General features: G+C 46.7%; 1 protein-coding gene across 2 annotated transcripts in view; it reads right to left on the reverse strand.

Moving 5' to 3' along the window:
- Positions 1-13191, reverse strand: part of MRPL28 (mitochondrial ribosomal protein L28) — a 223541-nt gene that overhangs the window by 72883 nt on the left and 137467 nt on the right. The window contains exon 5 of one of the 2 annotated variants that reach the window (XM_086941368.1): positions 11445-11567. The exons of the other annotated variant lie outside the window; for it this stretch is intronic. Within the exon in view, the coding sequence (XP_086797494.1) occupies positions 11445-11567 (123 nt within the window). The remainder of the gene's footprint in view (positions 1-11444; positions 11568-13191) is intronic. 2 annotated transcript variants of the gene reach the window in all.

Below are 13191 nucleotides of genomic sequence, written 5' to 3' on the forward strand. Positions count from 1 at the left end.
ATTATTCAGAAAAGGGGGTGGTGATGAACAGAGTGTCTGAATTAAGCAGACCACTCTTACCCAGTCCAAAGATCAGGGCTTGATCCATCACTGTTTTTTAGCTCACTGCACCATCTGTTGGATCTTTCGCCGACTCAACCCACAACCACGGAAGCGAGGATGGCCCCACTCCTCTGCCCCTGCTCGGAACGCCACACGCAAGTTAGGACAGCGTGACCGCGAACCGGGAAAAGGGAGAAGGTAGGAAAATATAGAACAAAGAAAGAGTAAAGCCACTCCTCTCTCTATGTTACACCGCTGCAGACTCTCTTCAGCTGCATAGGAAAAGGTCTTCTAACCTGCAGTCAAGAAAGAAAAGAAACACAGAAAAGAAATAACACATTAACGTATGGCCCAGTGTTCCTTCACCTGAATCCTTATTCTCACCCAATAAACACGACCAACACACCCCAATCCCCTCCTTACTTGTGTAACATAGCAGGATTGTCCCGAGGAGAGCGAAAGTCCAGTCACTGTGCAAGGATAAAATACTCGAATACTCTTTCTAGGCGAAAGGGGAAAAAAGTCATACGTCTGACATAAAAAACCCCAGGAAAAACGAGAAGTGCAAACTAGGCACTACTAAAGCAAATAATAAATGCAAATTACTGTGGCCACAGTCTAGACACGCAACCAACTGGTAGCGCTAATAACTACTCTATACCTCGGGCACTAAGAACCCGGCAAAGCATCCGCGGTTCCCTCGGCGGCGAGGAGAACCCTTGAGCACAGTCCCAATTCGACAACAGCACGTTCTCTTGCTTTCCAAAGCGGACGCCTCTCTTACGTTTCCGCCGGTTCTTCCTCGATCTTGGAGACGACCGGAGTTGCACCCATCCGGGCGGCTGACACGAAGCCTCGTGCAGCAGAACGCCTCCTCTAGCCGAGACGCGTCAAGAACACACAAAGTCCCACAAGAACCCACGATGAATACGAGAAGACTCGAAATCCAAACTCACGAAAAACGCCAACAAGGTAAGAAACCAAGCACAGAGCCCAAGTGCTGGCGACCTAAATCCACGGAGGGAAAGGGGGTGGGGTTACCGAAAACAAGGAAACAGAGGAAGGACACCAAAGGAAAATCGAAAGAAGGAAAAAAGACTAGTCCGGAAAGGAAAAACCCTAACTAATCCCTAACAGTACCTCCCCTCAAAGGCCTCCCCACCGGGCGAGGTTTAGACGGGTGACGTAGATGGAATAGTCTAACCAGTCTGGGAGCGTGCACCTCAGAAGCAGGTTCCCAGGAGCGGTCTTCCGGTGGATACCCTTTCCAATCAATCAAGTACATCAACCTCCCTCGTCTTCTCCGGGCATCAAGAATAGCATTGACCTCAAACTCCACCTCTCCTTCAACTATCACAGGCGGGGGAGGGGGCAAGGTTCGATCGGTGTCGGTATATGGTTTCAACAATGAAGTATGAAACACCGGATGGATACGATATTCATCCGGTAACTCCAGCCTCATTGCAACCGGGTTAATCACCTGAGCTATGAGAAAAGGACCCACGAACCTAGGCTGCAATTTCCTAGGGCCATCCAGTCTCAGATTCTTAGTAGACAACCACACTCTGTCCCCTACTACATAGGACGGGGAAGGAATCCTATGTTTATCTGCCTGTCGCTTCATGTCTTCCTTGGCCTTGACCAGATGTTCTTTTGCCAGGTTCCATATCCGGCTCAGGTTTATTCCTATAGCATCAACCGAGGGCGCATGACCAGTAGGTTGGATAGGGATTGCCCTGGGATGAAACCCCATAGAACAGTAAAAAGGGGACATTTCCAATGCGGAGTGAAAGCTGTTATTGTACGCAAATTCCGCAAGAGGGAGAGCCACCACCCAATCACAAGTTAAGGAAGTCAACAAACATCTCAAGTACTGTTCCATGGTTTGATTGACCCTCTCCGTCTGACCATCGGACTGGGGATGATAAGCTGAGGAAAGGCAGAGTTTCATATGAAGGGCCTCACCTAACTCAGTCCAGAACCGGGACACAAACTGAGAACCCCTATCAGACACAATGGAGGAAGGTAACCCATGCAGCCGCACAATGGATGACACAAATACCAAGGCCATTTCCTTTGCCGTGGGAAGTTTAGGTAAGGGGATGAAATGGCCCATCTTAGTAAAGGAATCAACCACAACAAGAATCACTGTGCACCCTGATTTTAAAGGTAGGTCTGTAACAAAGTCCATACTAATCGTATGCCAGGGTGAAGGGGGTACAGGTAACGGCAGTAACAGGCCAGAGGGGCGGGAATGAGATGGTTTACTCACCGCGCAAACCGGACAAGAAGCTACATACTGCTGAACGTCCTGGATCATTGACTCCCACCAAAACCAACGTAAACAGAATTCCCTGGTTTTATGAATTCCGGGATGCCCAACCAAGGCAGAAGAATGACACCATTCCAACACAGAGTCCCGTAAAAGGGGAGGTATGAACAATTGAGAGCCGTGATACAGCAACCCGTCTCTCTGTGCAAAGGAAGGTAGGGAGGACCAAGGTGTTAAATCTAGTCCCCTCAACTTCTCTTTCACAGAGGCCACAAAATCATCCAGTGTGATACTCCCCACTATCTTCTCAGATGGAATAAAACACCCCGAGTCCTTGTCGGTCCCCCACTCATTAGGGTTCACATGGATGCGGGATAGAGCATCCGATTTTACTTGCTGAGCGGCAGGCCTGTAGGTGATTATAAAATCGTACTCATTGAAGAATGACACCCACCTCATTTGCCTGGGGGTAAGGGCCCGAGCAGATCGAAAGAACTCAAGATTCTTATGATCTGTAAAGATGGTAATGGAGTGGCGGGCCCCCCACAAATGATGTCTCCATTCCTCGAAAGACAGTTTGATGGCCAGCAATTCTCGCTCAGCAACCGTGTAATTTCTTTCAGCAGGCAACAGGGTTTTTGAAAAGAAGGCTATGGGATGCATAAATCCTGTATCGGCATCCCGCTGAGACAAAACCCCCCCCACAGCACCCAAGGAAGCATCGGCTTCAACAAAAAAGGGCAAGGCCGGGTCGGGATGAACCAGAACAGGGGCTGAAGTGAACCTTTCAATCAACTGATCTAGAGCCATTTGAGCCACATAAGACCACACAAAAGGAACGCCCTTCCGCAACAATACAGTCATTGGGGCCACTATCTCAGAAAAATGGGAGATAAACCTCCGATAGAAGTTAGCGAATCCTAACAACACCTGTACTTCTTTCACATTTTTTGGCGCTGGCCACGAGGTGATAGCCTCGATCTTCCGAGGATCCATTCTAATGCCTTCCACCGAGACAACAAAACCAAGGAACTCTACCCTGTTGGTATGAAAAGTACATTTCTCAGGTCTGACAAACAACTGATGATCTTTCAACGTCTGCAAGACCTGCCGAACGTGTTTGACATGTTCCGCATCCGTGTTTGAGAAGATCAGTATGTCATCTATGTAGACAATCACGCTCAAATCCAGAAACTCCCTCAGTACCTCATTGATAAAAAACTGAAAGGCAGCCGGGGCATTACACAACCCGAAGGGCATAACACAGTACTCATACAGACCGAACTTAGTCCGGAAGGCAGTCTTCCACTCATCGCCTTCACGGACTCGTATGAGATGATATGCCCCTCGGAGATCTAATTTGGTAAACACCGTCGCATGCCTCAGCTGATCGAGTAATACCGGAATCAAAGGGAGGGGATACTTGTTCTTAATAGTACCCTTATTGAGCGCCCTGTAGTCCACACAGGCGCGAAGACCACCTTCGCGTTTGGGAATGAAAAAGATAGCCGAGGAAGCGGGAGAAGAGGAAGGTCGAATAAACCCCTTAGCCAACATCTCATCTAAGTACTCCTTTAAATGGTGTTCCTCCGGCCCAGATAAGGCGTAGATACGACAACAAGGTAAAGTCGCCCCAGGTATTAGGTCTATGCGACAATCAAAAGAACGATGGGGAGGCAAGTCCCTCGCTCTCCCTTTGTCAAACACCTCCGCAAACTCCACATAAGCTTCCGGTATTTTCTGCACGTCACACCGCAATCCGTCTCCAACCGCACAAGATAGAGGTGTAACCCAATCAGTAGCAACTTTATAACAACTCTGCAGGCAAAAGACTGAATCAAGTGTCACCGTTCTCCTAAACCAATCGATGCGGGGATTGTGGGATTGCAACCAAGGAACCCCCAACACAACACCAAACGAAGGGGCATCAATCAAATCAAACCCAAGGTACTCTGAATGTCCATTATCACAGATCATACATAAGGGCTCAGTCTGTTTAGTGATAGTACCTGAGGACAATTCTGTTCCATCTATGGCCCTCACAGGCTCGGGTTGCTCCTTCAGAATCCAGGGCACTTTCAATTGTTCCGCTAACTTGAGGTCCATGAAATTGCCCGTGGCACCTGAATCCAATAAGGCGGACACCGGAGTCCTGTGGCTGTTAGAAATAACTAGGCAGACAGTGATCATGAAATGTTTGGGTACTCGTTTAACTATGCCAGAAATCTGGTAGGATGGATTATGCCTATCTCTCATCTCCAATTCAGCAGAAGGTTGCACACAAGCCACCACTTTCTTGGAGGACAGGGAAGAAGGTTTAACAGAGCAATCCCTGGCATAATGTCCTCCTTGCCCACAGTACAAACACAAATTCTGAGTTCGTCTTCTGCTTTTCTCATCGGCCGTGAGGGGACCCCGCACACCACCAATTTCCATGGGTTCAGGGGTTGTTCTACTCTCCCCTGGACTCTTTATCTCTCCCTTCGTTGGAACCACATGAGAAAAATGAAAGCGTTTTTTCTCGCCTCTCCGTTCTGTTAGCCTATGGTTCAGCTTCACCACAAGATCTATGAATTCCACACAATCTTCAGGGGGATCCACTACCTGTGAGACGATATCTTTCAGGTCCTCTGACAACCCTTGGTAAAATATTGAAGTTCTTTTATCTGCGGGCCAATGGGTTTCGGACACTAACCGGTTGAAGGTGGATACATAAGTCATTAGATCTTGTTTTCCCTGTCTTAGTTTCAACAATTCTGCGTCGCTCGCTTGCATAAACGCATGCTTTGCAAAGAGACAACGCATCTGTTCCTTAAACGCCACATAATTATTCAAAACAGGGTCATCATTCTCAACTAGCGGCACTGCCCAAGACGCCGCAGTACCTGCTAAATAAGATATAACAAAGGCCACCTTGGTAGAGTCATTAGGGAATGAAGCAGGTCGACACATGAAGTGCAGATGGCATTGATTCATAAATATACTGTATTTACTGGAGTCTCCAGTAAACCTTTCGGGAACCGCCAATGGGACAGGGGAGGGTGTAGTCACGTTAACGGTTAAAGGGGGATTACTGGCACTCGCGCCCCTATCGAATTGAAAAGTAGCAGGTTGTACTATAGGAGATTTACCCATTCCCCAAACCGGAGCCTTAACCTTCCCTGCACTCATCTCCTGACGTAACCCTTGGTTCTCTCGTTGTAATTCCTGCACCTTAAGTTGAAGTGCGTTAACAGCCCCTATTAGTTCCTGCACTGTAGGGGCCCTTTCTTCCAACTCATTCCCATCCTCATCCATTCTCGCTCGGGTGGTTGTAAATTCGTGGGCTTGGTTTTCTGTTGGATCTTTCGCCGACTCAACCCACAACCACGGAAGCGAGGATGGCCCCACTCCTCTGCCCCTGCTCGGAACGCCACACGCAAGTTAGGACAGCGTGACCGCGAACCGGGAAAAGGGAGAAGGTAGGAAAATATAGAACAAAGAAAGAGTAAAGCCACTCCTCTCTCTATGTTACACCGCTGCAGACTCTCTTCAGCTGCATAGGAAAAGGTCTTCTAACCTGCAGTCAAGAAAGAAAAGAAACACAGAAAAGAAATAACACATTAACGTATGGCCCAGTGTTCCTTCACCTGAATCCTTATTCTCACCCAATAAACACGACCAACACACCCCAATCCCCTCCTTACTTGTGTAACATAGCAGGATTGTCCCGAGGAGAGCGAAAGTCCAGTCACTGTGCAAGGATAAAATACTCGAATACTCTTTCTAGGCGAAAGGGGAAAAAAGTCATACGTCTGACATAAAAAACCCCAGGAAAAACGAGAAGTGCAAACTAGGCACTACTAAAGCAAATAATAAATGCAAATTACTGTGGCCACAGTCTAGACACGCAACCAACTGGTAGCGCTAATAACTACTCTATACCTCGGGCACTAAGAACCCGGCAAAGCATCCGCGGTTCCCTCGGCGGCGAGGAGAACCCTTGAGCACAGTCCCAATTCGACAACAGCACGTTCTCTTGCTTTCCAAAGCGGACGCCTCTCTTACGTTTCCGCCGGTTCTTCCTCGATCTTGGAGACGACCGGAGTTGCACCCATCCGGGCGGCTGACACGAAGCCTCGTGCAGCAGAACGCCTCCTCTAGCCGAGACGCGTCAAGAACACACAAAGTCCCACAAGAACCCACGATGAATACGAGAAGACTCGAAATCCAAACTCACGAAAAACGCCAACAAGGTAAGAAACCAAGCACAGAGCCCAAGTGCTGGCGAACTAAATCCACGGAGGGAAAGGGGGTGGGGTTACCGAAAACAAGGAAACAGAGGAAGGACACCAAAGGAAAATCGAAAGAAGAAAAAAAGACTAGTCCGGAAAGGAAAAACCCTAACTAATCCCTAACACCATCCCAGCTCAGAACTTGGCTATATGCAAATTAGTCTGACATGGCCCAGTGCATCATAGGAACAGGGCAGACCAAACTACCAAGCCAATTCTTATACTGGGAAGGAAACAAGCTACCGGGGACCGGTTTCTGGCATTTCAGCCGTCTTCGGCCCGGCTTGCTTGAATCCTGATGGTGCAATGAGCTAGGGACTCACATCTGAGTATACCCTTCCACGCTTATGGTGGACAAAAATTATTCAGAAAAGGGGGTGGTGATGAACAGAGTGTCTGAATTAAGCAGACCACTCTTACCCAGTCCAAAGATCAGGGCTTGATCCATCACCGTTTTTTAGCTCACTGCACCATCCCAGCTCAGAACTTGGCTATATGCAAATTAGTCTGACCCTGGCCCAGTGCATCATGGGAACAGGGCAGACCAAACTACCACGCCAATTCTTATACTGGGAAGGAAACAAGCTACCGGGGACCGGTTTCTGGCATTTCAGCCGTCTTCGGCCCGGCTTGCTTGAATCCTGATGGTGCAATGAGCTAGGGACTCACATCTGAGTATACCCTTCCACGCTTATGGTGGACAAAAATTATTCAGAAAAGGGGGTGGTGATGAACAGAGTGTCTGAATTAAGCAGACCACTCTTACCCAGTCCAAAGATCAGGGCTTGATCCATCACCGTTTTTTAGCTCACTGCACCATCCCAGCTCAGAACTTGGCTATATGCAAATTAGTCTGACCCTGGCCCAGTGCATCATGGGAACAGGGCAGACCAAACTACCAAGCCAATTCTTATACTGGGAAGGAAACAAGCTACCGGGGACCGGTTTCTGGCATTTCAGCCGTCTTCGGCCCGGCTTGCTTGAATCCTGATGGTGCAATGAGCTAGGGACTCACATCTGAGTATACCCTTCCACGCTTATGGTGGACAAAAATTATTCAGAAAAGGGGGTGGTGATGAACAGAGTGTCTGAATTAAGCAGACCACTCTTACCCAGTCCAAAGATCAGGGCTTGATCCATCACCGTTTTTTAGCTCACTGCACCATCCCAGCTCAGAACTTGGCTATATGCAAATTAGTCTGACCCTGGCCCAGTGCATCATGGGAACAGGGCAGACCAAACTACCAAGCCAATTCTTATACTGGGAAGGAAACACTGCACCATCAGGATTCAAGCAAGCCGGGCCGAAGAAGGCTGAAATGCCAGAAACCGGTCCCCGGTATCTTGTCTCCTTTCTGGTGAAGATTTGGCTTGGTAGTTTAGTCTGCCCTGTTCCCATGATGCACTGGGCCAGGGACAGACTGATTTGCATATAGCCAGGTTCTGAGCTGGGATGGTGCAGTGAGATAAATAACGGTGATGGATCAAGCCCTGATCTTTGGACTGGGTAAGAGTGGTCTGCTTAATTCAGACACTCTGTTCATCACCACCCCCTTTTCTGAATCGTTTTTGGCCACTATAGGTGTGGCAGGGTATACTCAGACATGAGTCCCTTTCTCACTGCACCATCAGGATTCAAGCAAGCCGGGCCGAAGAAGGCTGAAATGCCAGAAACCGGTCTCCGGTAGCTTGTCTCCTTTCTGGTGAAGAATTGGCTTGGTAGTTTAGTCTGCCCTGTTCCCATAATGCACTGAGCCAGGGACAGACTGATTTGCATATAGCCAGGTTCTGAGCTGGGATGGTGCAGTGAGATAAATAACGGTGATGGATCAAGCCCTGATCTGTGGACTGGGTAAGAGTGGTCTGCTTAATTCAGACACTCTGTTCATCACCACCCCCTTTTCTGAATCGTTTTTGGCCACTATAGGTGTGGCAGGGTATACTCAGACATGAGTCCCTTTCTCACTGCACCATCAGGATTCAAGCAAGCCGGGCCGAAGAAGGCTGGAATGCCAGAAACCGGTCCCCGATAGCTTGTCTCCTTTCTGGTGAAGAATTGGCTTGGTAGTTTAGTCTGCCCTGTTCCCATGATGCACTGGGCCAGGGACAGACTGATTTGCATATAGCCAGGTTCTGAGCTGGGATGGTGCAGTGAGATAAATAACGGTGATGGATTAAGCCCTGATCTTTGGACTGGGTAAGAGTGGTCTGCTTAATTCACACACTATGTTCATCACCACCCCCTTTTCTGAATCGTTTTTGGCCACTATAGGTGTGGCAGGGTATACTCAGACATGAGTCCCTTTCTCACTGCACCATCAGGATTCAAGCAAGCCGGGCCGAAGAAGGCTGAAATTCCAGAAACCGGTCCCTGGTAGCTTGTCTCCTTTCTGGTGAAGAATTGGCTTGGTAGTTTAGTCTGCCCTGTTCCCATGATGCACTGGGCCAGGGACAGACTGATTTGCATATCGCCAGGTTCTGAGCTGGGATGGTGCAGTGAGATAAATAACGGTGATGGATCAAGCCCTGATCTTTGGACTGGGTAAGAGTGGTCTGCTTAATTCAGACACTCTGTTCATCACCACCCCCTTTTCTGAATCATTGTCAATGAGGGCTATGAGGCGATAGTTCCCGGGAGATTTTTTATCCCCGCATTTGAAGATTGGTGCCAAAATGGATCCCTGCCAGGAGGGTGGTATGATGTTATTTTGCAGGATACAGTTGAAGAGGGTGGTTAGCTTCAAGGCCCAGAAGGTTGTGTCCTCCTTAAACAGAGCCGGAGGAATTCCACCAGGGCCTGGGGCACCGTCCTTCCGACCCTTTTTGATCAGTTTTTCAATTTGGGCCACCTCGATTGTTGTCGATTCGTTGTTGCTTTGCGACGTGGGGCACTCATTTGGTTGCGCAGTTTCTGGCCAACGTTGAAAGGTTCCTTCGTTGAAGGGGATTTGATGTTACAATCAGTTGGCTTAGCTGCCGCTTTTTGAGCGAGAATGTCTTCGACATTAAGATTCTGATGAAGGGTTTTTACTTTTTGGTCATTAAAGTGAAGATACAGAGAGGCGACCCACTCAGTCTCCAGTATGCATGAGGACACGACTTTCGGGGCTCGCCCAGAAATGCTATTGATGGTTCGCCAGAACCTAGCGGAATTGTTTGTTTTAATGTCATATTGAAGCCTAGCCCAGAAGGAGTTCCAGAGACTTCTGCGTTGTTCTCTTTTGGCCTTCTTTAGGCAGCTGCGAGCCTCTCTCAAATTTGTTATTAACTGAGGATCCGTTGGATTTGTTTTTAAAGCCCGCCATGTCCTATTCATGTTTCTTGTAGCAGATTGTATTGCGGGGTTGCGACTGGGCCTCTGGCTTTGCCCGTACAAGTTCGCCTGCCTTATTGGTTTTGCATGTTTGTCAATCAGTTCGATTGCGAATGTTGACCAGTTAGCAATTTCATCATTTGTAGGCCTCCTGGCGCTCTCCATAATAAGTTTGGCATCTGCTGCTATTTGTTGAAAGTTGCTGAAGGAGCACTTGATGCGTTTTAAATTTATCGTGTAGCAGTCAGATGGCAGTGACCCATCTTCTTCATGTTGAATTAATCTGGTAATAAGCTATATTTCTTGTGGGCGGTGGTCACTTTCAGTTCTGCTTCCAAGGCTAAAACCTATTATTTGGCAGAGAAGTGGAAGACTGACAAAGGTATAGTCAATTAGCGAAGCGCCATTTTTACTCAGATAGGAGAAGCAAGGTGGCCACTATTTAGATTGTAGAAAAGGTGTGAAGTAATCAGATGTTAAGGTGGGATATTTTGTTGGAAATGAGTAATGGTCCAAGTTCACCAACCCTAGAAAAGTGGTTTAACTGTTCAACAATGCTGTTAAGGCCAGTGAAGGGCATATATGGCATTTAAGTCGTGTTTCCAAGGTGGAGAAAGAGGATAGTGAAGATTCTGTAACAGCAAGTGGCAAAGGACCTGGTCAAACAAGTTGTAAGAAAAACTTTCTTTGAGAACATGTTGCGTTAGAACAGAGTAGAAGAAAAGCTTTAGACAGGCATCCTCTTACTTAAAAGATTATATTGTTTGATGTGAACAGTCCATTACTGTTTTTCTCAAATTCTATTATTATTACTCATATGTCAAGTTTGTATTGCTCTAAAAGAGGAAGATGTGTATTGTTAGAATTGTTGAAGCATCATGTTCTAAAAGAGAGAACTTAATTACATAAGATAGAGAGAGGTTTCTGGGGCTAGGGTGGGGACAGTTGGAGTTGGCTTAAGTGAATAAACCCATACGCACCTTAATCATGCGTGTCTTTTTTTACAGAAACTTTGAAAGGGAGCTCTAGGCCCTGGCACTGCCACTGCCTCGGATACTGCACATAGTCAGCTGACTTAGTGTGACTTATTCCCTCAACAGAAGGACTTAGTACAACTGGAAAGTGCAACTGCAGGGATGTAAATCACAGTACTGCTTACATCCCTCCACCGTTTATGGTGTAATGCAGGAAGCAGCGTGTGCAATCTCTGGCTCTTCTTGTTAACCTCAGAGGTGCAAAGATTATAATTCATTACCGACATAGATGCACCGAACTGTATGTGGAGTCCAAGCCATTTTGTTCCAAAAAGGAAAAAGCAAACAAAATAACTGGAACCAAAAATAATTTCATATGACTTTCAGTCCTCACTTAAGAGTCAAAACTAAAGCAACAGCCTTTGCCAGGCACAAGGACAGCATTTTTAAGAAAGGATGATGGCCATATCAGGATAATCAAAATCTTCTGTCAGCATAATCACAAACACAGTTGCAAGACAGAAGGAAGAATGATTTTTTTGGGGTGGGATGGGCATTTGTGGACAAACCTGGTCATGTGTCTTGTCTGTGTGCACCAGACTGGTGGGGCTGTCTGGTAGTCCACTTTCCATCAAAGGGGATTTCAGTGTCCCCAAAGCCTTGTCCGTAGAAGAAATAGTAGGGTTGAAATCCTGAAATACAAGTGGGCATAATAATTTCCTGAATAATCTTATGAATAATGTTCACACGTTTGATACTTTTCCCAGCGCAAACAGGGTTCCTTTATTCATTTAAAAAGTTAATTGAACTGCAGCGGGGGATTTACCACATTGCAACGATATAGCCAAGGTACTCGATATATGGGTCAACAATTTGATGCTCACTATGGTTCCATCTACCAATGCATATACAATTCAGAATAGATGACCTGCAGGCAGCAGACCCGAAGCAAGTCTATGCCCAGTCATACATGAGAATTGATGTTGTAGCCCAGGTTATATCAGCTTAATATTGTAATAACATTCAACACACCAGTTAAATGTGTAGCCAAGTATCGTTTAGACCTATACTGAGTTGACACAAGGTCTCCAGCACACGGTGCTCACCTTGGCTACAAACCATAACAGAATAACAGAAGTGGTGTTCATGAAGAGATCGTAGCTGTGTCGAAATAATGCAAAATATGTCTGCAGCAGAGATAGCTGTATTTATGCCTTATACTTTATATAAAAACAACATTAAAAGTACATAGACAGTTTTCAACCTGGCATTACTGCAGGGAGAGGGGTTGGAACCGTAGTGCTACTGATTGACTTATGCTCTTCAGTTTATCCTCCTTCTATTTACCAATAGAAACATATGACAGAATTGAGCTTGAGCTGTAAAGATTCCTCAATAATGGTAGGGTAACATACTATAACCTCTCAAGAAGAAGTAAAGTATATTACTTTACTGGTGTACTGAAGATCAACATATACATGTAATCACAAGTGTAAACCATTGGGGTATCACAGTGAACAGCATATTTCACATCTGAAATTGTACTACTGTCTGGTGAAAGGTCCACGATATAAGCTTTAATCCTAGGAATTTGACGGGACATCATAGAGACCAGTCTCAGGCTAGAGCTTACTGTCCATTATTCATGAGAAACGTTGACAAAAAAAATACTCGCAAAAGCCTTAGCAAACAGACTGGATGAGGGTTATGAGACTGCCCTATGACATGGGAATAGTCCAGATTTTCAGGAAGAGGATTAGGCTGCCATACACTAATGCAGTGGGTGAGGTGTGGTGGTACTTTGTCTGCACAGTGGAACATTGAGATGGGAGCTAGACAGGGCTGCCCCTCTTGCCACTTCGGTTCGCCCTGGTAATTGAGCCTTTGGCAACCAGGCTGCGTGAGGTGTTGAATAACAGGTGTATAGTGACCAATGAGGTGCTAAACAGCTTCATTATATGTGGACAATACGTTGGTATATTTCCTTTGGCTGGACAGATCCCTGTCTATGTTAATCAAGGAATTGGATAGGTTTGCAGACAGATCAGGACTTAAGGCAATAAGAATAACACAGTTTTATTTCCCTTGTTCTCCCTGAGAGGGAAGACATCAGAGGAACTCCCGCACCTTGGACTACAATGGGAGACGGAAACATTTCACTACCTGAGAGACCAAGTGGCACATACCCCCAAAAAGCAGTTTTATTATAACTTGTACAGAGTGATGCAAGGGCTCCCAGGCTTGGTACAGTTCTGGAAAAGCCCATACGCTATCCATTACGAGCAGAAAAGCAGTGGCAAAATGGTCATGCTACCC

The sequence above is a fragment of the Lissotriton vulgaris genome, chromosome 10 (assembly GCF_964263255.1).
Source record: "Lissotriton vulgaris chromosome 10, aLisVul1.2, whole genome shotgun sequence".
In the NCBI taxonomy this organism is placed as follows: domain Eukaryota; kingdom Metazoa; phylum Chordata; class Amphibia; order Caudata; family Salamandridae; genus Lissotriton; species Lissotriton vulgaris.